Source organism: Pseudorca crassidens, chromosome 11 (genome assembly GCF_039906515.1).
Source record: "Pseudorca crassidens isolate mPseCra1 chromosome 11, mPseCra1.hap1, whole genome shotgun sequence".
NCBI classification, from domain to species: domain Eukaryota; kingdom Metazoa; phylum Chordata; class Mammalia; order Artiodactyla; family Delphinidae; genus Pseudorca; species Pseudorca crassidens.
In genome coordinates this window covers 46,670,897-46,694,542 of record NC_090306.1, presented here as the reverse complement: position 1 = coordinate 46,694,542, position 23,646 = coordinate 46,670,897, and the positions used below count along the sequence as shown (strand labels likewise).

General features: G+C 56.5%; 3 protein-coding genes and 2 long non-coding RNA genes across 7 annotated transcripts; 3 read left to right on the top strand and 2 right to left on the bottom strand.

The window, feature by feature from the left end:
* Nucleotides 1-1,108: 1,108 nt before the first annotated feature.
* On the bottom strand, nt 1,109-4,348 carry HOXC9 (homeobox C9). Its single transcript, XM_067696796.1, has 2 exons — nt 3,811-4,348; nt 1,109-2,027 (listed from the first exon to the last, which is right to left on the bottom strand). The coding sequence occupies exons 1-2, from the start codon at nt 4,346-4,348 to the stop codon at nt 1,783-1,785; spliced, it is 783 nt and encodes a 260-aa protein (XP_067552897.1). The 3' UTR covers nt 1,109-1,782.
* A 352-nt stretch (nt 4,349-4,700) lies between these two features.
* On the top strand, nt 4,701-5,520 carry LOC137202003 (uncharacterized). Its single transcript, XR_010932434.1, has 2 exons — nt 4,701-4,839; nt 5,273-5,520. It is a non-coding gene; the product is annotated as an uncharacterized lncRNA (long non-coding RNA).
* Nucleotides 5,521-7,242: 1,722 nt separating this feature from the next.
* On the top strand, nt 7,243-10,886 carry LOC137202913 (proline-rich protein 36-like). The gene is made up of 5 exons (XM_067698698.1): nt 7,243-7,392; nt 7,456-7,521; nt 8,118-8,278; nt 8,636-8,712; nt 9,543-10,886. The coding sequence occupies exons 1-5, from the start codon at nt 7,243-7,245 to the stop codon at nt 10,460-10,462; spliced, it is 1,374 nt and encodes a 457-aa protein (XP_067554799.1). The 3' UTR covers nt 10,463-10,886.
* Nucleotides 10,887-14,229: 3,343 nt separating this feature from the next.
* HOXC10 (homeobox C10) lies at nt 14,230-19,374 on the bottom strand. The gene is made up of 2 exons (XM_067696794.1): nt 18,517-19,374; nt 14,230-15,359 (listed from the first exon to the last, which is right to left on the bottom strand). The coding sequence occupies exons 1-2, from the start codon at nt 19,265-19,267 to the stop codon at nt 15,082-15,084; spliced, it is 1,029 nt and encodes a 342-aa protein (XP_067552895.1). The 5' UTR covers nt 19,268-19,374; the 3' UTR covers nt 14,230-15,081.
* Nucleotides 19,375-19,590: 216 nt separating this feature from the next.
* On the top strand, nt 19,591-23,146 carry LOC137201999 (uncharacterized). 3 transcript variants are annotated; one of them, XR_010932432.1, is made up of 3 exons: nt 19,594-20,529; nt 20,607-22,128; nt 22,453-23,146. It is a non-coding gene; the product is annotated as an uncharacterized lncRNA (long non-coding RNA). The 3 variants fall into 3 exon arrangements; XR_010932433.1 differs by having other exon boundaries at nt 19,600-20,529; nt 20,607-21,126; nt 22,008-23,146; XR_010932431.1 differs by having other exon boundaries at nt 19,591-20,529; nt 20,607-23,005.
* Nucleotides 23,147-23,646: the final 500 nt, after the last annotated feature.

Sequence of the window (23,646 nt, the reverse complement as noted above, 5' to 3'; positions counted from 1 at the left end):
CCGAGAATGGGGGCGCCGGGCCGAGTCATACCCGGCAGCTTGAGTCTGCTTCTGATTAGCAGATGAAAACTGCCGGTTCTGGGGAAGGCGCTCTGGGGTGCTACGCAGCCAACCAGCCCCATTGGGCTGTTACACACACATCCCCACATCCTTGCCCCTTGGGTCCCACAGCCACCAGAGAACACCCCACTCCTGGCTAATCCCTGACCAGCTTCTTTGGGCCCTAGCTGCGCCATCTCCCAGAAATGCTGCAGCCGCTCAGCATAACCCCGTCACCCCCAGATCAACATTCAAACTAAGCACCAGAGAGAGAGATTGATTAGAAAAGAGAGAACCAGGAGGTGGAGAGAGAGAGAGACGAGCTGAGAATACATTGAGAAGTAGAAACTAAATCTAATTCTGATTCTGGTTTTGCCATCTTTCTCCTTCCTCCCTGTCTCTCTTCCTTCCTTTTCTTTCTTTCCCTCTTTTTCTTTCTCTTTCCTCCCTCCCTTGCCTCTCTTCCTTCTTTCCTTCCTTCCTCCTTTTCTTCCCTCCCTACTCTCTCTCTGCATCTTCCTTCTTTCACTCTCAATGCCCAGTGCCTGTCCGGCTCCCTGAGGCCTGCTGGGCCTTCTTCCTCCTCACCATTCACCACACACCCTCCCTAGCACTGCTCCCCCCCTCCCCACAAGCCATCCCTCGAAGCACCGGTGCAGCCGGGCAAGAATCCAGCCCGGGCCCTCACCCAGCACCCAACTTTCATCTTTACCTATCTCTTCTCTCCGATCTCATGTACTCATAAATTATTACAATTAATTACAGCCAGGGAAAACCATTCATGCTGTGCCCCCCACCCCCAGGGACTCCATCGAGCTACCAGGAGACTCACAGGCAGCCAGCCTGGGCAGGCACAACTGGACCCGGGCCTCGGCAGCCTCCGCTGCACCCTGGGAGCCCTCAGCCCCATCACACCCTGCCTGGAGAAGCGGCTGGGGACTTGCCCTTCCGAAGCAGAGGGAGCCCCTTGCCTGGCTCCCGCCTCCCCGAAAGGATCTAAGCACTTGCTTCCTCCACGCCAGAAAGCCTGAGAGCCACAGGGAGGAGAAATAACGAGAACTGGATACGGTTGGGTTTCTGGTTTTTTAAGTGACTTCGATATATTAACACAGAGCTGTTCTACCACAACAAACAGAAGCACGTTACAGGACGGACTCTGGGGATGAGTTGACACTGCTATGTACACGCCAGAGGCGCTGGCCTGAGCCACCGGACCCAGCCTGCGGCATGGTCCCCGGCCCTCGCCCCTCAGCTCCTGGGCTGGGAAGCGTTCTTGTGTATATGTGTGTGTCTTTTTTTTTTTTTTTTTGTACAAAATCTGCACTCAGAGCACCCCAGGCCTGGGGAAGGATGGCCCGGACCAAATACAACACAGGAGAAAAAAAAATAGAAATATAGCGATTCAAGTACTGGCTTCTCTGAAGAAAGGAGGAAAAAAATCACATTTGTGTCTGTCATTTATTTCAGTTGCGCTGGGAGAAGAGAACGCGGTTTCTCTCCCGGCCTCCTCCTCCTTGCTGGGTAGAACTAACTAAAACACCAATTTCTCAACACTGAACCCTCCCAAATCTCGCAAGAGTTTTCCTTCTCCCTTTCCCTTTTTTTCCTTTTTAAGCCGATTGGCTTTTCTCTATCTTGCTCATTCCTTTTCTTTTTCGTGCTGTCTCCCGCCTGTGTCGGGGTATTTTTGTGGGTTTTTTGTTTTTCCCTTGGCTGTGCCGAGGCAGCAGGCTGCGGCAGGGTTTAGGATTGCTCCTTGTCGGTTTTTTCTTTATTCATCTTTTTCATCTTCATTCTCCGGTTCTGAAACCAGATTTTGACCTGCCGCTCGGTGAGGTTGAGAACCCGGGCCACCTCGTACCGACGGTCCCTGGTTAAATACATATTGAAGAGAAACTCCTTCTCCAGTTCCAGCGTCTGATACTTGGTGTAGGGGCAGCGCTTCTTCCTTGTGGAGCGGGCGTGAATCCAGTTGGCCACGGGGTTGCCTGGAGGGCCAAACACAGGCAGGGGTCAGTGGAGCCCCTTTCCAGTCCAGGACGCCTGGCACCACCCCCCAGCCTCAGCCAGGCTCCCCAAACCCAATAATTGAACCTGAATTTGGGCACATTTTACTTGCGAAATTTCCCCCCTTACTCCTTTTGCGTTCTCCCCCCTCCTCATCTTCCCCCTCCTCGGTTTCCAGCACCTAAAACGATAGGAAATCGAAGCTATCAAAGCCTCTACAGTCTGGTCCTCAGCTTCAAGAGTAGTAATTCGAGAATATCCCCATAAAAAGTCCAAATTCCCAACCGTTTCATAGGCCCATAAACGCTTCTCTCTCTTGTTTTTTATTTTTATAGCGAGGTCTCTCTCCTCCCCACTTCCCTCCTCCTCTGCCCCCTCCCATCCTCCCAGCCCACGACCAAGTCCTGAAATTTCAGCAGTTCTGCTTCCTGACCCTGAGAGTCCCCAAGCCCCTCACTACCCTCTCCAGCGCCCCATCTCCGCTCTCTCAGAATTCAACCCTGCTGAGGCGAATTCTCAGAGTGATGCTGGGATGGGAAAAGCCTTTCTCCTCTCCCCAGGGAGCTGCTGGCCTTGGGGACAGGCTCCCCTATATCTTAGCTTCCCTGTTTGGCTTCCAGTGCCCCCTCCTCCTGCCAGCCCCAGGACAGGCTCTGCAGGAGCCAAGCCTCCAATTTCAGGTTTATGGGAGTAGCTGAGGGCAAGGAGGGAAGCCTTCAGAGGGGTATAATTAGGCCCTGGCCCCTTATGGGGCTGCAGGAAAGGATTTCCTGCAACCCCCTCCTGGGACTCCCCCAGACACTTCCTCACACCCAGGGGCTGCACCCCTTCCCCTGCTGTTTCCCCTTCTTTCCTCTTTCTCTGGACCTGCAGCTCTCACCTGTCCCCCCACCTCACCTCACCTCACCTCCCCCTGCCTTTCTTTGCAATACTCAGAAGGCTCCTGTTTCCCTGATTGGCGTGTGTGTGTGTGTGTGTGTGTGTGTGTGTGTGTGTGTGTGTGTGTGTGTGTGTGTGTGTGTGTGTGTGTGTGTGTGTGTGTACAATTCTCTAATCGGGGGAGATACCGCTTCCCGCTCCCCACTCCTCCTCCCTGACCCCCATTCCCACCCCTCTCTCCTGCAGATACTCAGAAGAGGGCTCTCAAGTTTAAGGAGACTGGGACCCCACTTCTCTCCCCCAACTCTGGAAGTCCTGATCTCTCCAAGTTCCTAGGCTGGGAAAGCCCCCAGACCCCTCACCCAGGCTTCCTGGGGGAGAAGCCCATGGACCCTCTGTTTTATGCATCTCTAGTGGAGTGAGGACCCCTACACTGCCTGGGAGGTAAGGGGTGGCTTTTCTCCTTGGGGTTATTTCCTCTCTGCCCCCAGTGTCCTCCCCATCTCTCCCCCATCCCACTCCAAACCATAAAATGAACCTTGCCCCCACCCCATCCCCTGGCCCTGTCTGCATTTCTTCGAAAGTTGCGACTGAGCCAAAAAGCCTGGGCCGGGGGTGTGTGGGCGGGGGTCTCATCAAAGCCAGCTCCTGGGAGAGGAGCCCCCTTCAGCCTTCTCCCAACCTGGCTCCCTGGGCGCCCTTCTCAGACCTTCCTGCCCCTGAAAGCTCCCCAAGGTAATTCGCTTTTATTGAGTCCTCACCCCCTCGCCTTCGCCCCTCTCCCGCGCTCCCTGCGCCGCTCGGAGGGGCTGTAATCCGGCTCCCCCCGCCCGGCCTCCCCTCCCCTCCCGCGCGGGTTGTAAAGGAAAATTGCTCCCAACTTACTGGGGTCCAGGTCGGCCTTCTCCTCTTTGTGCTTGCTGCCGGCGAGGGCGTCCGCCTCGGGCGAGGGCAGGGTCTGCGGGGCGCGGTCGCGCAGTTCCCCGGGCGAGCCGTACATGTAGTCCGGGTAGCTGCGGCCGTCGCCCGGGCCGCAGTCGGCGCGGCGCCCGGGGTAGGCGTCCGGCTTGAGGGCGTAGTGACGACCCCCGGCCGGGAAGCTGGGGAAGGAGACGGCGCCGGACAGCGGCTCGAGCCAAGTCCGCATGTAGCGCGTGTCGGCGCCGAGGTGGGGCTGGGGGCCGTACGGGTGGTAGACCACGGACGACTGCGAGGGCACGGGCGCCCACGACGTGCTGAACACGGCCGGCTTGGGCGCGAAGCTACAGGACGGAAAATCGCTACAGTCCGGCACCAAACCGCTGGGTCTGGCGGCGGCGGGGTGAGCCCCCGTGGCCGGAAACCTGGACGCTAGGAGGTCTTCATTGTCGTGAGAGATGAGCGAGTCCACGTAATAGTTACTGATGGGCCCCGTCGCCGACATCGTAACAGGGTTTTACATACATAAGATTATTGTATGAACTGTATATGTACTTTTTATCTGCTCACAGAACAATCAAGGCAGGTAATTATTTTTCCAGCCTTTTCCCCGCAGCTCATTGGCTCCCCGGCCCCCACGTGATCGTATTTACCCAAAAATACGGCGCGGATCAATGCGCAGGGGCTTTTTTTCCTGGCTTTTTTTTTTTTTTTTTTAACCTTCTCCCACCCTCTTCTCTCTGCTGATCCCCGCGACCTGCGTTTTCCTGGGGGTTCGCAACTCTGGACCCAAGGACCCGGCCACTCCCTCAGGACAACTCGCATGTCAGCAGAGAAGCCCCTGGCTCGTGTCCACCCCTAAACAGATGGCCTCCGCCCCCACCCCCGGGAAGATTTCTTGATGGGGTGCAGTGCCACTCCCCGAAGCCAGGGTTTCCGGACCCCCGGGGCCGAGCTGGGTGCGGGAGCCCCGCCGGGGCGGAGAGGCCGGCCGAGGTAGGTGGAGGAACTATTTCTTGACGTAATCCGTCTCTGTCGGCCCCGACGCTCCCGCAGTCTCTGCGCAAGCCGAGATCAGCGATTGTCAGTTCCGAACGTGGCTTTTAAAAATACGTTTTTAAACAGTGTGTATGTATGTATTTCTTTCAGGAGCAGCAGCAGCGAGGGAGGGAGAGTGGGAGGGGACTGGGGAAGCTGGGGTGGAGGGAGGGAAGGAGGGGAAGGGGAGCGTCCTTCTGCCACTGGCCAACTCAGCCCCCCAAATTTGGGGCAGAGGAAGCTTGGGGAAGGTGGTCCGCGGGTGGGAGGGGTAGGACCTCGGGACCTCGTACACCTTTGTCACCAGAAGTCCTCGCTTGGCTTTGGCACAGATATGCAAACGCCTTTACTTTAAATTTATTGTCTGTATCTATTTATCTTTCTTTGCCAGCCTGAAGAAGTGGAGGAGAGACCTACACAACTTCAGTGGGGTATCCCCATCCCGTCTTCCTGCTCGCCCTCCTTTGCCCCCAACTCCACCTCTGAGACATCCTGCCCTCCTCCGCCCCCCAAAAAGAAGTCACTCCAGGGCTCTGTCTGCAGAGAGCCAGGGTGAGAGCGGGCAAGGCGAGAGAGCGACCTCGGTCGTGGGCAAGTAGCTTGTTTTTACGTCCTTCAATAAAAATTTTATGAGGATCATTTGATTGTTCATAAATGTGTCTTTCATTAAATAAAATTGTAGGCTGTTTTTGGAACGGGAAAAAAGCTACAGAGGAATGGGAGAAAGCAATTTCTTTGGAGTCAGACACAGGAATTCTGGAGGGGTAGTGTGATTGTAGGGAAGATCACACAACTTGGATTCCTCCCCCCAATAAGTTGGTCGCTACCCTCCTCCTTGAATCTGGGGTTCATTGCCCAGCCCTCTGCTTTCCATCACACTGTCCCATGGTGGTTTAGCAAAAGTGGGCTTTAGGCAAGCAGGAAATTCTCAGTGTGGGTGCAAGAGAGGGGGCAGGGAAGTTGGCTGGGGGTGGGGGAGAAGAGCAGGTGATGTCCCCAGAGGCAGATGTACCCTAGGCAGGGCAGAGTGAGTTTGAAGGAGGGGTACAATTTCAGGGTCAGCAGGGAAGAGTTCAGTTTGCGGTAGGGGAAATAGGCAGGAGCTGAGGCTAAGACACAGGCTCTGAGGCAGCAGGGAAGGATGAGTTTTCCCAGATCCGAGACGCCTGCCCTTCTTTCCCCTCTTGTCCCCAGGAAGGGACCAAATGCCAGGGGTGGGGGGCAGAGGCTGCTTCCCCCCCACCGCACATCTCTGTCGACCTGTCTCCTCTGGGGAGGAGAAGGGCTAGAGAGAGGTGTCCCAGAGAGTGTAATATGTGTGTTTGGGGTGGGGGGAAGTTGAGGGGGAAGGATAGATCTGCAGCTCGAAGCACTGACCCCAGCCTGCCAGGCCCCCTCCCCAGTCCCTACTTACCCCCCCACACACCACCCCGGTTATGTCCTTTTCGGTCTAGCAGGGCTGGGATTTCGACGCATGGGGGGCGCGTGACGTGAGAAGTACCCGGCTGGGGAGAGACGACCCAGGACCTCAGCCTCTTTACCCTCGGCTCTGATTAAGTCCTCCTGCCCCGGCCTGGACTGGTCTGGGAAATCCAAATTACACCAAGAAACAGCATACCTCTTTGGCCTTGATGGAGTCGGGTTAGCTGTCAATCAAAAATTCTCCCTCACTAGTTCAAGGAAAAGACAGGAGATTCCCGTTCCCCTGCCGAGGCTTCCTCCAGATCCCCAGCGCCATCAGCACCTCCCCCAGCCCAGGCTGCTGGGGACCCTGCCTGGCTCTGGGGTGACTGCTGGCAATGCTGAGCAGAGCTGTGTAGCCGTCAGAGGGCCTGGGGCCAGACTGCGACCAAGGGGACATCAGAGGACAGAGCCCGAGACAGCCTGAGACAACAAGATTGAAGCCCGGCGCCAGGCCCATAGAGAGGAAGGGAGGAAGGAAGGAGGGAAGGAAAAAAGAAAATGGATTAGGATAAAAGAAAGAAAGAGGGGAGAATTACAGAAAAGAGGGGAGGCAGGATGAAAAGAGGGGGAGAGCAGGGAAAGGAAGGCGTGCAGAGAGCGAGCCGGAGGAAGGGCGGTGGCAGGAAGGCAGGACGGGGTAGGGCGCGGGCTGGCCGAGCAGCCGTGGCATTGTGCAGCCCGCTGGCTGGCCGGGCCTTTGCCGCGGGACCCGCTCCGGGCGCGGCGGCCACTTCTGTCTGGACACAAAGGAGGAAGAGGCCTTCTCTCCTGCCTCTCCCGGGCGACCTGCTGAGGTGGGTACACCAGGCCTCTGGGATATAGAACCCTATCTCGGCCCAGGCAACCGCCCGGGCAGCTGGGAGCTGAGCCACCGACTCGTCAAGGAGCAAAGAAGACATGAGGAAGGAGAAGGTTTCACACCCGCTCCTCCTCTGCGTCTTTGCCAGGGAACAGAGCCCATCTGTCCCAACCTCAGTCTTCTTAGAAGAAAGATGCCCCTACAGCCCCTCTCCTGTGGGCCTCTACTATTTGGGAGAGACCCCAGACGTACTGGCTGTAAACAGATGCCCCTTTCTCTGCTACCCACTTCGGTCACCGCCTTCTTTTCAGCTCCTGAGCAGCCTGCCCACCCAGCAGAGGCAGCAGCGGTGGGGCAGCCTGGATCAGCAGGCCCACGTACTCTGCTGCCGTCAAATTCCCTGTCAAACTGAGGGGAGATTGTCGCCTTCATTTCGGAGAGTGAACTCAGACCCTCCTCACTCAGGCACAGACACAGCTGTGGATCAGGAAGCAGGCCTCGCCCACAGCCCCCTCCCCACCAATGCCCCATTTTGCCTAGGCCTTGCTGAGAGAGGCAGCCAGGAGGAGGGGGGCTGGAAGAGGCTGGGTGTCCCTGAGTTCACCAGGCCACCAGGCCGAGGTCCCTCGGGTTCCACAACTGCATGTGGGTAGTGCCCCCCTTCTCTGCATTTGGAGATGGGGTGCAGGTCAGGGCTCCGAAGCAGAACTTCAGGCTCCCCCCAAACCCACGCTTGGAGGTGTCGGGGCACAAAGGATGTGGGATCGCCAAGCAGGAGGGGTTTGTCTTCCCAGGTTCAGTTACACCTGCTGAACCTCCTGCCCGGTTCCCAGCCTCCCTCTCACCCACACCACTCCCTTCAATTTTCCTCATCACCGATGGGGAACCCAAGGGACCGGAGGCCACTGGAAGTCCCTGTTGGGGAGGGGCGGGGGGACCCCAGCTTTAGCTAGCAGTTGTGCATCCACTCTAGTTCTTAGAGCTCTCTTCTGACCCCAGAAGACGGCACTGGGCACAGGAGAGGCCCCTCAGGGGGCGGAGCACCCTTATTGCATCACCTCAGACCTGGACAGCTGGGACCACAATCAAGCTAGCACCACCGTGGGAAGGACAGACAGACAGAAAGACAGGCAGGTTAGCCTCATCCCCTCCCCTTGCCCTGCACCTCCCTTTTAGTGATTTAAATTCCCTCTGGTTCAATCCACACCGCCAAGTTCGGATTAAATTTAAAACAGGCTTTTCCCGGTCCCCCAGCGGGTCATCCCCGAGCCCGAAGGCAGGGCGCCTGCTCCCGGCTCGTCAGCGCGGAGGAGGCTGTGTGTACTCCATTTGCTTTCATTTTCCTTCTCCCCCTGAAATGGGCTCAGTTCACCTCTCCGCTGCCCTCTCCTCCTCCCCGCCCCCTCCTTGGTTCCCCTCTACTTTCCCCCCTTTTCTCTCCTGATCCCTCTTTGTTGGGAAAAACACACCCACACACACAACTCCTCCTAGCTCAGGCCTGCGCTGGAAGCAGAAACTGAATTCTCCTGGCCTTCGGCGAGGAGACCAGCGTCCTGCACCCACCCCAGGTGGGTACCCGGGATCCCTACACACTAGGAGTCCAGCCGCTAAACCCAGCAGGAGTGAAACCCCCAGGGGCTGTGAACGTGGCCCTCTCAACGCCACGGCCTACATTCCCACCGGCCCCCTGCCCAGCCGCCCCACAGCAAACAGGGCTACTTCCAGCTCCCCCAGCCTGGTCCGGTTTCCCCGCCTGGGGAGTGGCTGGAGGGGGAGCGGCCCCAGAGCTAGGGGTGCTCTGCGCTTGGAGCCCCCGTGGCCTTGGGCGCCTGGTTACCCGATCTTTGTGGGACGTGTGTGTCGCAAGGAAATTTGCAGTGACTTTGGAGCCCAGACTGAGGAAGCCGAGGTGGCGAAAGGAGAGACAATAAGGGTCCGAAGTACAATTAAGGAGCCAGAGCCGCTAGTCTCTCCCCCGCCTTCCCTGCCAGGCTAGGAGCTGTCTGGCCTCAAACCTCAGGGCAAGCCGCGAACCTGGAGCCGGAAACTCAGCCCACGGTGGAGGGAACCAGAGGATCCGGCAGCCAGAAAGCAGGAGGAACGCTCCCTCCAACTTGGGCGCGCACCAAGCAGCTCCGCTGAGTTGCAGAGAATCCAGTGAATGAAAGTGTACATTCCGACGAATTTGCCCGATTTTTTCCAGCCTTTGGAAGGACAGCCTAGGGTTTGGGACGTCTCAGACGGACGGACAGACAGGCAGCCAGGCAAACCGCATCTCCGGAGGCAGACAGACTCACAACATGAGTGTGAGCCTGAAATCAAATACAGGTTCAACATTTCCCAGGCCTCTGTGCCAGGCCGGGTGAGCGCCGATCTCCCTACCTTCTCTCCCCTCCAGGGCGTTGGGCAGAGACCCGGAAGCCTCGGTCCCTCTGGCTTGGTCCAATCCCGCCTCGGGAAGCGCCTTCGTTACCTGCTCCTCGGCTCCCCACGGCCACAGATGCAGGGAAGCCGCCTCCGCCGGGGGAGGGAAGCCCCGGCCACCGCAGCCGCCGCTGCCCGCCCTTCTTCCCTCCCTCCCTCTTCCTCGCCCTCCCTCCCTCTCTCCCTCCCTCGTGCTCTGCCGCTCGCGGGGCCCTCCCGCGGGCAACCTGTTCTGGACCAAATCCAGGTAGCTCCGAAAGAGACAAAAAAGAAAGGACCTCTTACGTGGAAAAGAAAGAAAGAAAGACCTTTAACTGCATTTATTTTTCACGCTCTGACCCTTGGTGGGCCTCAGTTCAGACGTCCAGGGCCCAGCCCTGCAGCTGCAGAGGTGTGCGGGCCTGCCGCCTCGCCCACGCTGGCCGCCGCGCCCCGCGCGCTGTGCGCTGCACACTCTGGGCCGCCGCCCCCGCAGCCCAAACACCAAACAGACCTCAAGGTCCTTACTACAGACTCAACCTCCGGTTGCCCGCCTCGCCGCTGGCCTCTGCCCAGGAGGCCGCTCCGCTCCGTCTGCGGCCAAAGTTCACACACAATCCACCTTGTTCGTGCTCTCGCGCCCGGCCGGACACCCTTCCTAGCCAAGGCGCCCACTGGCCACCCTCGGGCCGCGGCCTTGCCCGGGGCTGCAAACCTCCTCCCCTGCACGGGACCCACACAAAGCCCAGTGTCCTGACGCTCCCACCTGCAGCCCCCTGTCCCTGGCCCCGCTGCCCTTCACCTGCTCCCGAGAAGGGCTGCATCTCCGAGCGAGCCGAGGCAGGCCGGTGGGCCCGGGCGGAGGGTGCTGGGGAGCCGAGGTCCCAGGGAGGCCACAGAGGCTCGGCCGGCTAAGCCGGAGCCCCCGCAGGCAGGCGAGAGATCTCAGAGACCAAGGCTCTCCTTGGCGAGCTCTTGCCTTTTCCTCCTTCTCCTGCAAGTCTTAAACACTCCGAGAGTTCAGCTCTATAAATCCTGCTCCTCTTTCCCATATCATAATTAAAAAAAAACAGTAGGGGAGGTTTTAACTTTTATTGCGATTTCTGGAGTTGGGCTGCGGAGCATATATTAAGTTTACGCTTATGCACTCTCGGCGGGGAGGGTCCTTTAAGAAATAAAAATCCATCTTAATATCCACAGACGAGAGATAATTTTTTCCCTCCTCTTCACGCTGTTTCTTTTGAAGACTCCCTTCCAGCGAAGAGAATAAATAACCACCATTGCCTTAGCCACGATCCACGGCCCCAGGGCCCCTTGGTGGACTCTGGGCACCAGACTGGCCCTCACCTTGGCCCTGTGACAATGTACCCCATTCCCCAGGATACGGGGGGGCCACCCACCCCATAAGCCCACCAGCTCTGAAACAGATATGGGGGCAGAGAGACCCAAAGCACAGAAGTCGTTCATTGGTGAATTTCGGCCCATCAGGGATGCCGTCTCCAAGCCAGGCACTCCTGAGCACCCAGCCCCTGCCTGGGACTCCCTTCACTCCAGCTGGCCCCGGGCTTCTGACAGCCTGAAAACTCAGAGACTGCTAGGGGCTCCCAAACTGGGGAAGCCCTTGCCTGCCTTGTACCAGGTGGCCTTCCTCTCTGAAAACCTCCCCATTTCCCCGGGAGCCATAGGGCGATTTGAGCACTTCCTTCCAAGGGAAGAGATTTTTTTCCCCTACCAAGGGCTGGGGGACAGACAGAAAGACAGACTGACAATTTCAGCTGGGGAGAAGGAAGGCCCTATTCCCATTTTCTCCTCTAGTCTCCATTGGGTCTCTTCGTACACGAGAGAGAGAAAGATACACGAGTGTGCACAAAAATATATACAGGGGACCTGAGAGAGCCTGGAGGAGATAGAGATACAGAAACAGAGACCCACACTCATCCAAGGTTACGTATAAGCCCTCAGCAGACAACTGCGTGAATACAGAACTCCATGCATATACTGTGTTCCGGGGACATGATTTTGTTCCCTTGTCTGAAAGTCTATAATGTTTTAATAATCATAATAATTCCAAAGTAAGAGAACCGAGAACCTGGCTTTCTCTTTCCCAGTCTCTCTGAGAACGGGGGTGTATCTCCCCATTCCCCCTGGTCCTCCCCAGTTTTCTCTGCAGGCAGCGAAACCTCGCTGGCGAGCCCTCTCTCTAGTAACCAGGACCAGAATTGAGCAACCAGAGGGGCCGAGGAGGGGAAGAAGCTTTGCAAAGTTGCACACTGCTTGGATTCTCCCTAACCCAGACCCTCCCCTCCTCCCCCTGGCATCAGCCGACAACCTCCCCAGCAATATGGTAATGGTGGGCGCTGGCAGCCTCCAGACATTTCCACACAGCGCAAAGACAAGCAACTGCCTGACAGGCACAGACACAACACACCAAGGCCTACGGGCAACAGACAGCTAGAAAGACACCAGAGCCAGATTCCTGCCCTGATGTTTCCCAGTAGGGTAGGTGTGGGGGGGTTCTACTTGGACTGGATGGCTTTCCTCCAGCCTACTAGCACCCTAAATGTGCCCTTCTCCTGGCGACGGAGATATAGAAGGGGAAGGCGAGGAGGCTGAGCTGCTCATCAGAGTTCCCCAACTCTTAGGACCCCAGGCACCCCACTTTTCTAAGGAGAAGCTCCAGCCCCAGCCGACTGGAGGCACATTTTTTTCCTTGGAGGTGGAAGGTAGGAGAAACTAACTCTTCCAGAGACCCCTTTCTCTTTCTGTGGTCTTTTCTCTTTTAATCGTCCTGCCCCACCCTGCTACCCAACTGAGCTGGCCCGCCAGGCCACCTCTCACTCAAATTCCTGAATTTCCTTGGAATTGGTTAGACCTTCTTTGTCTCCATCAGCTGGGCCCAGGAAACAATAGCTGCAGGAAGAACTCCTCTCCCTCAATCACGGGGATGGGGACAGGCTGAGGAGTGGAAAGGATAAAGCGGGATCCTCCAGACTTGTGGTGTAGCCCCACTCACAGCTAGCCCGCCTCAGCCTGTACCCACTTTGCCTTATCTAGGAGGGGGGCTGGGGGCAGTCCCACTGGGGAGGGTAGGAGCGGGATAGGTGGGTTGGGGCCCTCGACGATAACCGACTGATGTAACTCAGGCAGTTTCTTGTTGCCGAGTTCAAAACTCAATCCCAACAACATGAAACTACCTAAGCCACAGATCAGCTGAGCGAACAGGGCGGGAGATTCAGCTCTGCATCTATCAGGAGAAGGGAAGGGGGTTGGGGAAGGAAGAAATTCAGCCCCATCCCCCTTTCCGCCCTCACGACCTCCCTAAGGACGAGAGAGTAGACTTTGGGTGGCTGGGTGGGTAGGGGATCTGACTGCCTCATCAGCTGCTAGTCTAAACAAATCGCTCAGAGAGACTCTGGTGAAATGGGACCTCCAGCTGCCAAACCCCCGCCCCGCCCCCAGCACCGCAGCGGAGCTACCCCCCCTGCCTCTGGCCCTGGCCCTGGGGGAAGCTGGAGTGTCCTTCCACTCTCCAGCTGGGTCCCCTGTCTTGCCCTTCTGGCTCTCCTGTGCTCTCCTCCTAGATTCCCTCTGATCTTCTCCGTCTCTCAGCTGGACTCCGGCTTCCCTTCGTCTATGTGTGGCCGAACCACTCCAGAGCCTCTTCCGATCAGGCCACTTGCCTGGCAAAGCCCCACGGCCGGGCAGAGTGGGAACCGAGAGCCTGGCTAAGGCTCACATCCAAACCAGCAGAAAGCAGGAAGACCTAAGCTTCAAGCTCCAACACTCTCTAGCCCATCCTCCCTCCGCTTCCCCCAGCAGACGGCCAGAATGAGAGACGTCTAGACCCATGTGTCGAACTCAAGGAGACCCTAAGTGACCGAGTAAAGAAAGAAGCCCAAAACCACCAATTTACCCCTTTGACCGCCGAACCCCACGGCAACGGGGCTGGGGACGGGGAGCTCACGGCCACTGCCCTCCACCGCGAGCCGCCACAAGGCAAGCCTGGGCTCTCAGCAAGCGCGGAAGCACGAAACACCTTCCACCCTGCTCTGCCCACTGCGCGCTGGGCACCTGGGGACGCCGCTCTTCCCCACTCCAGCGCCAAGAGAAGAACAAGAAACCGCTTCTCTTACCTTGTCGCTGCCTCGTCGTCGTCCTCCTCCTCTTGCCGCTGCCCGTGCTTCTGCTGCTGCTGTCGAGGGGGGGGGTGGCTGAGCTCCTTGCCCCCCTCCGGCGGTTAAGTTTATTCCTTTCCTCGGATAGGTGGGGGGCTCTTGGGGTTCCCCCGAGCAGCGGTGGGGTGCGCCTGGCCCAGCACCCCAGGCAATCAGATCCGTCTGCTCCTCAAGATTGCAGTTTGCTCTCTGCCTCTTTCCCTCCTCCAGTCACCTTTAAATGCATCTTTTACTGCAGTACCACATTATATTTGCAGATCATAAAATCCACCTCTCGCGCGCACCAAGACCGTCCTGACATTACTGTTTTATGACCTTGACTTATTGTGGTCACCTGGATAATATTTAAATCAACGTTATGGTCTCTCACTTACATTAAACCTGCCAAGAGACGTTCTAGAAAGGCTCTAGGAGATGAGTCAAACACAAAACACACACATCCACACACTCAGCCTCTTTGGGGGGAGGGTGTCGCTAAAAAAAACACTAAAAACAAAAAACCACCCATTTGAGGATCATGATTCTGGAAATTTATTAGGATTTTTTTCTCCATTAAGGAAGCTACATGCAAAAGATACAACGTACAGAATATCTTTAAATAACACAACTCCCAGACAGGGACAGGGCGATATTTGGGGGAGGGGCACTCTGTCTTTGCTTCACTATGTTCTATTTTAAATTTAAAAAATTTTTTTTGCTCCTCTGGATGGAATTTCTGAGATGGCAGTGCATGGGGGATGTGGGGGTGCTGGGAGAATGGGAGAAAAGCAGAAGGCAGTACAAATACGAGACTTCAAGCAGATTCTCAGAACGATTGGGAGGTGAAGACACAGAGAGGGTTTGGTGCAGGCGCTGGACGCTACGACAAACACACAAACACTAGCCGAACTTTCCAAAAACGTCTATTATTCTAAGGAGGAAATGCAGCAAGGAAGGAGCGATTCTGACTGTGCTCTTCGAAATTACAGACCTTCTCTGGTTGATTTTTTTCCCTCTTTTTCCCCCTCTAATCGGGTGGATTCGACCTTAACTTTGCCTGGAGAACGGGATGCTATGTGTGAGTGCGTGGGTGAGTGAGGGGTTGACACACACACCAGCCACACTCCCACCCTCGTCTATGCGGGCACACCACACCCCACAACCCAGCACCCCATTTCTCATGCTTTAGGTGGACACATCTTCGCAGCAAGAACCATAGGTCCCTTGAAAGGAGTGTCTGAGGTCTTTGCCTTTTTTGCAGGCGTGTTGCATTTATACTCAGGGAGGAAAAAAAATATATACCACCAGGCACAAAGGGAGGAGGGGCGGGGAAAGGAGGGAACGGGGGGAAGAGGGTGAGTGGGAGGGGAGGCCCCTCGCTCAGGTGAAATTAAAATTGGAGGTCAGTTCCCGGATTCGATTCTCTCGGTTCATTTTCTTGAGTTTCATTCTGCGATTTTGAAACCAGATTTTGACTTGTCTGTCTGTAAGGTTAATGGTCTTGCTAATCTCCAGGCGGCGCTCTCGTGTCAAATACATATTGAACAGAAATTCTTTCTCCAATTCCAGCGTCTGGTGTTTAGTATAGGGACACCTCTTCTTCCTTCCGCTCTTTGCTGTCAGCCAATTTCCTGTGGTGTTTTCTGCCTTTATCTCCTCTGTTAAAAATAACATTATTTACATAAGTATCCCTCGAAGAGGCAACCCTCGCAGCACTGCAGCCTTGGCCAGCTTGCAGTGGGGGCAGCTGAGGGAGCACAGGGGAGCTGTTCTCGCCCCACAGGCCTGGCTGGTGGGGTCCTCCTGGCCTCAAGGCTCTTAGAATTTCTTTGGGGTCTAGACTTACAGGGGAGAAAGACAGAAAGTACTTGCCTCCAACGCGTCTATTAAATTTAATCACCCAATCCACCTTGACCTAGCATGTTCTGAGAACTCCTGCTCTCCCTCGGCTTGCTGACCCTGGTGTGCACTCTAAGCCTCCCCAGACCCCGCCTCCTCTCTGTTCCTTTCCAGCTCTGTAAAAATCCAACCAGAAGGAAAAAGTGTTTTCCAGGCCTCAGACCCGGTGGCAGAGGCCACCTCGCTGCCCAGAGCAATTTCCAGAGAGCTTTGACCCCTTTCAACACAGTGGAGGGATGTCGCCCCAGACTCTGCAGCCAGAGGCCATTGCAGCCGTCTCTGCACCAGATCCCCAGCCCTGGCTCCCACCTGAAGCGTCACAGAGTGACTCTACCCCATTGGATCTCCCATTGCCAGCTTTTCCTATCCCGGCCATTTCCCCCAGGAGTAACTGAGGCAGGGAGCTTGTGCAGGCAGCGGAGGTCAGGGGCAACAGCTATGGGGCATGCTGAGGAGTCCTCAGTCAACTGCCCTGGCCAGAGACCTAAGGTCAAGGGAGAGAGATCCTGAGGAAATGCAGCCTCCTGGAAATCTCCTGCCTAGTCTATGTAGGTACGTATGCATGCATGTTCATATGTATTTCTGCAGAGATACACACTCCTATACATATGTACACACACAGGGATATGTACCCATGTGTCTATTTATATCAGGAGATGCTATAAGTGTGGTGTGTATTTCCCTTTCCCTTATCTACAGCTTCTCCCCCCCCCCGCCCCCCGCACAAATTCTTGCTGAAATGAACCAGCCTTGCTCCTCAAGCAGCAGAAGAGACCTTGGCCATCTTTTCTAGGGAAAAACCCAGAGTCCAGAGACCCGAGAGGGACACCCAGAAAAGGACTCTGCTGATGGCTCTGTGCTCTATCTCCCCTTCTATGCCAAATGAAACTGCCAGGTTCCTGGATCTTAGCTTGATGGGGAGTGGGGTGGGGGCCCTAGGGGAACCAGGAGGCATCAGAAAATGCAAACTTGAGGCTGCAGTTTTAAACACTTTAATGTCCTTAATTCTGTTCCCACCTCTGCACCTGCAGCCTTCTGCCAAATTGTTTAAAGTCTCTCCACATCTAACTCTGTGCCATTTATTTTTTATTGGGGTTGTTGGGGTCTGGGGGAAGGGGAGAAATTACAAGTGGGGAGTCCGGCCCAAAGCCCTCTTGCCTCTGGCCTGGTGGGGGCACCAAAATGAGGGGGGCAGGCAAAAAGGGAGCAGGCAGAGTCAGAGGGATTAGTTGGGGTGGGAGGGTTTAGATGGTATGGGGATGGCAGGGGAGAAAGGGGACCCTACCAGAATGGGGGCAGTTTGAGCTAGGAGGTAGGCTTGTTAAACTTGACTTTGCTTTTGGTGGGGCTAGAACGCAGCTTTTCCTACCCTAAATCTGCACCCCAACCAAGCTCGGGGTATGGGGAGATGGTATAAAATTAAACTTTTGGGCTGCACACGTGCCACCAGTAAGGCTTCGTGGGTATGCGTGCCTCTCTCCCCCTCCCCCTCATGAACACACCCGTGCCCACCTTCTGGCTAGGGTCTCCATGGGCTGATTTGCCAAGGCCACCTTTGATTTGCAGAGGATACCCAAGAGGATGAGGGTCTGCCCTCACCCGCCAAAAGAGTGCGTGTGCATGTATGAGAGGGCATGCGTGAGTGTGTGTGAGTGTGACACAGGTCGCCTCCGGGCATACGTGTGGACCGCATCCATATACAAACCGCCATAAGACCCAGGCCGCCCCCAGTCTGCTCAGTTTTCACTGTTTCATCTGCCTCTGCACCCAAAGAGCCCTTCCTACACACAGCCTCCAGTAGCCAGTGCTGTGGGGAGCAGGTTTATCCCCTGCCCGCCCCACCAGTTGGGCCTTTTCTGATGCTTTTTGCTCCAACTTTTCAGGGTAAGTCCCCTCAGCCTCCCTCCACTGCTCCCGTTTCCTCCACATTTTCTCCAGGTGTCAGAGAAGGGTCCTGAGGGCCCCCAGTACCTGCAGCAGAAATGAATCTTGAACCCCGAGCTTGAACTCTGGCTAGGCTTTCCCTCGCCACCAAAATTACAATAAAATCCAACCAAAGCCTCACTCCCTTTCAGGAGAAAACCGCTTACCATGCACACAGAAATTTCCCAACCACTCATTTGTAAGCTGCTTTTGGAAACCAACGGGAAAATTTTTTTTAACGTAACTATAAAAAAAAGGAAACAAAATTTCAAAGGGGAGACAAAAAACCTACAACATTCCAAATGCCCTGTTCCAACGCCATACGCAGCCTGGGCGTCTGGGGGAGGGAGGGACGTGGAGGGCAGCCCTTCACCTCCACCTCTTCCGGCCCCAGCACCGCTGCCAGAGGCCCCCGGCCGAGCCAAAAACCGCAGGAGCCCAAGCCACACGCACAAATCAGACCCACAAACAACAAATCGCGTCTCGCAGGAAACAATTTTCAACTGGGAAAACGCAGTAAAGCGAAATCCCCCTTCTCCCAAGTCTTTCCTAGTCCCTGGCCCAAGATCGCCATTTTAAGCTTTTTGCATGCTTCTGACCTGAGCGTGGGTGGGGGTGGGGGGGTGGGGGAGTGGGGGGGGGCATCAGCCTCCCAGGACACGAACGCAGAGCAAGCAAACCAAAGCCAGCACGCGCCCGGGATCGGTCCCCCGCCCTGGGCAACACAAGACGCTGCAGGCTGCCCGCCGTGCGCACCACCCCGGCCTCGGCGCCCACGGCCGCTGCCGCCGGCACCTCCACTTCGCCGCTTACCTTCCCTAGCCAAATGAGGCGCCACCAGCCTGGCGCTCAGCAGGCACGAGTCCCAAGCCGGTGTCGCATTCCCAAGACCGTCCAGAGCCTCCTCGGCCCAACCCTCTCCCTGCCCCCGCCCCGGCCACGAAGACCAAGTGCCCGAGCGTCCCACCCGGGCCACGGCCCAGGCGGCCTTACCTTTCGCTTCGTTATCCGAGGTGTCTGGGCTGGAGTCGGCGGTTTTGGCCCGATCCTTTTCGCTCTCCAAGGGGCTGCCTTTTGGGCCCGCCAGGTTCTGCTCGGTCTTGATCTCATTGGGGCTGGGGGTCTGGCTGTCGGACTTGGGGGTCTCAGGGAAACTCACTTTACCCCGGAGCTGGGGAGACTCCAGATGTTCGGCGCGCGGGTTGAGACTGGCCCGCTGCTCGAAAGGGTTTTCGAAGTCGTTGGCCCCGGCACAGTGGGGCGGCTTGTCCAGCGCCGAGTAGCTCGGGCTGGCGCGGTAGTAGCTGGGCACCGGCACCTCGTGCTCCCCGAGGCAGGACTCCTGCAGGGGGTGGGAGTAGAGAGCTGCCTCGGGGCCACTTTTCGCCCGCTTCTCTGCGCTGTACATGCAGCAGACATTCTCCTCCTTGACACTAGGTGGGTAGGAGCAGGAGGATAGCGGCCTGCCAACAGGTTGTTCCAGGCGGTAGGCGGCTTTGGGGTCGCCCCAGGAGTCCAGCTGCGAGAGGTAGGACGGGTAGGTGTTGAGGGCGAGGTTGGGGCTGCTGCCCTCGTCCCTCTTGGAGAGCGAGGGCGCGAGCCCGCAGCCCCTCATCACCCCGCAGTTGAAGTCACTCCCAGATTGCATATACATGCCTGCGCTCCGGCTATAGCGCTCTCCTCCGCCAGGCGCAACCAAGGGCTCCGCGTACGAGTTCGGAGTTACATTGTGAGGGCATGTCATTTTCAGAGAGAGGGGTTTTTAAGGAGCAATACTACTGCGGAGGAGCTGACATCTTTTTTTTTCCCCATCCGGGAGGGGGGCGGTTGGAGGGGCGGGAGGGAAAAGAAGGGGAGGGGGGGAAATATCAGCTCCATAATTATCCGCGCATTCGGCCCTCACCATGTGACGGCTAGACCAATGGGATTTGAAAATGGCCTTGATGATTCAGACGGCCGTGACGTCAGCGGGGTCAAGTTGTCTGCAGGCGGAGCGCGCAGCGTGGAGTAACAGCGCCACCTAGCAGCCGCCTCGAGGTAGGGGCGCCGGAGCCCTTCCCCGCGAACAAAGGAAGGGCCCCCGCGGCGACTGGGGCAGGAGCGGGGTGGAGGGGGATGAGGGGGTTCTAGGGAGGATGGGGGTTGTTTACCCGGGAAGCAGCCTGTAACTCTTGGGGAGAAGGGAGCGGAGAGGGGGGAAAATGCGGAACAGAGTGAGAGAGCGAGGCAACTCGGGGCTCAAAACAGTCACATTCAAACTAAAAGGTCAAGACACGATTCAGGTACTTCTTCCCCTCCTCACCTCCTCTTTTCCTCGCCTTGGCCCCCGCCCCCACTTCTTCCCCTGGGATGGGAGTGGGGTGAGGTTTGGGGGAGGGATCCTGCGGGCAAAGAAAGGGAGAGGAAAAAGTTAAGGAATCCCAAACGGAACTAAAGTTTCTCCTCTCCTGCGTCCTCTTTCGTCGGTCTCGGCCCTTGGGGCTGGGAGCTCAGCTCGGGACCTCCCGTCACGGAAGTTGGTTGAGTTGCAAGTTCCCCGTGGGGATTGACGGGGAATCTCCAGTGTCTGGGGCAGGCCAGGGAGGAGGTCAAGATGACTTCAGGGCTGCTTGGGAGAGGGGGATTCCGAGGGGACTGAGGGGTCGCGGGAGGAGGAAGCCGGCAACCATAGGCACCGGCTCCCCGACCAGGGAGCGCGGCCTGGACCTGGCTGGGTGGGCGGCTCCTGGGTTATCAACTCAGGGGCAGGAAGGCTTTGGCCTTGGAGCCGGTTCGGCTGCTCTGCTCCAGGCCCTGGCGGCCCTCGCTTTCCAGTTGACCTTGCCCCCACGAAAACAGGGAGCATTCCCAGAGAGAAAGAGGGAACCCTCGGGGCCTCGGGCGGTTTGGGGGAGTCACGTATCAACCGGGAAACCAAGGCAACGGACGCGACAAAATGCGACCCTGAGAAGTGTCCTTCAACAGAGCGATTTTTTTAAGAAAGGGAAGCGAGAAATAAGGGACAAGGTATGTTTCAAATAGTTCTTTACGTTTCTTCATCGCCTTTCTCACAAAGCGAACTTAACTCTCCACCCTTTCCTCAGGAAACGGAATCTGGAGTATAACTTGTCTTTCCGGTCGCCCCACATTTTCCCCTGGACCGAGCCATGGGTTTCGACTTTCCGAAGGGCTGGAGCCTGGCCGGGAAAAGACCAGAGCTCCAAGACGCCCTGGCGCGGAGGAGTGAGAAGGCTGGATCGCTTCTAGGGAGGCCCAAGCCCGCGGCTGCTAGAAGACGACTTCGGAAAGAAATCCTCCGAAATCTGTCATCCAGAGGGCGAGAGAAAAGGCGCAGGGGTCCCCGAACCCCGGGAAAACTGGAAGAGAATGTTTAATGTGTGACTTGCTGGCAGGGCCAGCCAGGGGAGATTTGAAATGCTTTCGTGTTTTCATTTACAGAGGTCGCCATGGGCTCGGCACAAGGGGTTGGCCCCGGCAAGGTTAGCCCGTTTAGGCCCCAGATGAGACTTGGGACGGCCCCGGTGGTAGTCAATCCAGGGAGCCATTTGTCCCACCCCGCGGGAAACGCAGACACTTTATGGCCACTCTGTTTGTATTATCTGCGTAAGTCTTTCCCCACCAGTTTGATCGAAACTGTTCGCTTTTACGAGGACCCAACGAAAATTCCCCGTCATATTTATCAGCCGAGGATAAAAATTTAGTATGGGAACTGATATTTCCTCATTTATGGGGCGATGAAATTAAAGACCAAAGCAATTGAGAATTATATGGCTTTGGGGGGGTTCCCTCCCCCCTCTTTCACATCTCCTTTATTTTCCTGCCTGGTGTCCCTGTCCCTGGAGTTTGGCATCCCAGTCTCCTGCCCTTGCCCCCCATATTGGGGTCTGCTGGGCCCTCTCCCCCAGACCCAGGTGCCGCTCGACCACCTCAGCTTCTCCTGGTCTTTCTCTCTGTGTTAGTAGCTGGGGGCCGGGACAGCATTCCCTGAGCCTCTCTGCCCAGGCCAGGCTGGGATCGGGTGGGGCTGCGGAAGGTTTCCAAAAGCCTCGAAGTGGAAGGGTCTGGGCCCAGCCTGGGAGGGGGTGAGGGAGGCAGCAGAGTGAAGGAGACAAACTCCAGATAACCTCTCAAAAACGTCAAGCCCCACGGCTTAACCTGGGGAACCAGAGGTAGAGAAGCAGAGTCACTCGGCTTTGAGACTTGTCTCCCCTACCAGCCTGACCCCCATCCCAAACTCACTCCTTACCTCAGCCCTGAGTGGGGATGGAGTCGCTTTCAGAATCCTTGCCATTATTAATGGAAATAATCCCCCTGGGAGAAGGAGCCTCGAGCCTCTACTCCCATCTCCTCACAAGAACGAATAGTGTTTAAAGTTGAAATAATTAGAAGTATGATAAACATGGCCCATTAATGAAAAAGGAAATCAAATTCATCAGCCGAAGTGGGACCCCCGGTGGGACAAATGTTTGCCTTTAATTACGCAGGAAAAACGCAAACCCGGAGCTGTTAAACAAGAACCGGAAGACGCCGACTTGAATAACTTGTTGGGTTTTTGCAAACTTGGGATTCTGCACCAGTGGAGACGAAAGGAAGGAAGACGTGAGGGTGAGGACGGAGAGAGGGGAGCATTCGTGCGGATTTGGGAAAGTACAGTCAGGTGTGGGTCCCAGCCCTGCCCCCTTGGGCTCCGTCTTTCCCGAGGCCACGAGCAAAGGCTGTTTCCGTCCTATTGTCCGGGCCTGGTGTTCAAAGGCACTCAGGCTGCCACAGCCACCCCACTTGCCGCCTGCCGCCACTGCTGGGCGCCTACCGGCTAAGCCCCACTGGGCCGAGACCCTCAGGCCTGCACCCCAAGGGAACCGGATTGGGGTCCAGAAGAAGTCTGTGTTGCTAAAATCACCCTGTTAAGCCATTTCCCCAACTTTCCAGGAGTGCTGCATCTATGCCTGACTCCCCAGGGCTCCCTCTTCTTGCCTCAACTTGGGGGATGTGAAAATCCAGGGGCTTCAGGCCAGATCGGCTCAGGCTGCACCTACCTTTTGACCAACCCCTCTACCCCGAGAGCTCTGGTCCCCGTGCCCTTCTTCCCGGTACCTAGACCCTGGAAGTGCAGCAGGGATGAGCAGCTGGGCCTCCTGCCGCCCGTGGGACTGTGACCAAGGGAGAGGTGAAGGGTGCTCCTCACAGACTTCAGGGTGGTCAGCGGGTTCCAGACGGCAGGCTGAGGACTGGGGCGCTAGGGGTCCCCATGTGAAAACAGAAGAAGGAATATCTAGTGCTCAGTGAACAGAAAGGAACCTCGGCTGCTTTCCAGGCTCTAGCCCTCAAAGCACCCCAGAGGCACCCTGATTTCTCCAAGGAAAATTAGTGGAGCTTCCCCACAAGGCTAAGGACGCCATCTAGGAAATTCCAAAGGTGAGGTGAAAAGAAGGAAGAGTGTCTTTCCCTTTGGGATAAAATAATAAAATAATTATACAGCGTGTGTGTGTGTGTGTGTGTGTGTGTGTGTGTGTGAGTGTGTAAATCTCAAGTGAAATGGAAAACAAAATCACACCAGTGGTTAAAATTGCAGGGTTTTCCCCTCTTGTTTTGGAGGCCCAAATAAATCATTCTCTTCTCAAAACTTGAAGGAAAGATTTGCTTTCTTTTTCTTCGCTAACACCGGGCTCTGCTTCGGCTGAATTGGGAGCAGAAAAATCCCAGGCAAAAGACAGAATGCACCGAAGCCCCCCAAACGGATTTTCAAACAGGTACAAGAGGAAAGTGGGAGGCTGAGGACGCTTGGAGGGGCCTCTGGTCTACCCGGGATCTCGCTGCCACCCTGGCGGCAGCCTGGCCATCAGAGTCGCTCTCACATCTGGACGTTGTACACGTCTGCACCCAGATGCTCTGGAGGTTACCGCCTAGACCCGTACCTGACTTGGAGCTCGATTGCATGTACACGGCCACAGATACTAACTTTTACCCAAAAATGTACTCCCTAGGATCCCCGCATCCCGAAGAAGTCTGATAGCCAGCACAGCTGCCTTCTTGCCCTGCCGAAGCCAACCAGTTATTTAACTTTGCCTCCTGAATTGAAACCAGACAGTAAACACATCCAGTAGAAGCTTTGGGAGGAGGACG

What these genes read in the sequence shown, in the direction of transcription:
- HOXC9 (XM_067696796.1), bottom strand. Translation starts at nt 4,348, where the DNA reads ATGTCGGCGACGGGGCCCATCAGTAACTATTACGTGGACTCGCTCATC. An exon ending in GAAGGCCGACCTGGACCCCA is followed by an intron (nt 2,028 to 3,810) that starts GTAAGTTGGGAG and finishes TTGGCCCTCCAG; the next exon opens with GCAACCCCGTGGCCAACTGG.
- LOC137202913 (XM_067698698.1), top strand. Translation starts at nt 7,243, where the DNA reads ATGAGGAAGGAGAAGGTTTCACACCCGCTCCTCCTCTGCGTCTTTGCC. An exon ending in ATTTGGGAGAGACCCCAGAC is followed by an intron (nt 7,393 to 7,455) that starts GTACTGGCTGTA and finishes CCTTCTTTTCAG; the next exon opens with CTCCTGAGCAGCCTGCCCAC. An exon ending in GCCTGGATCAGCAGGCCCAC is followed by an intron (nt 7,522 to 8,117) that starts GTACTCTGCTGC and finishes CATCCACTCTAG; the next exon opens with TTCTTAGAGCTCTCTTCTGA.
- HOXC10 (XM_067696794.1), bottom strand. Translation starts at nt 19,267, where the DNA reads ATGACATGCCCTCACAATGTAACTCCGAACTCGTACGCGGAGCCCTTG. An exon ending in CTCGGATAACGAAGCGAAAG is followed by an intron (nt 15,360 to 18,516) that starts GTAAGGCCGCCT and finishes TATTTTTAACAG; the next exon opens with AGGAGATAAAGGCAGAAAAC.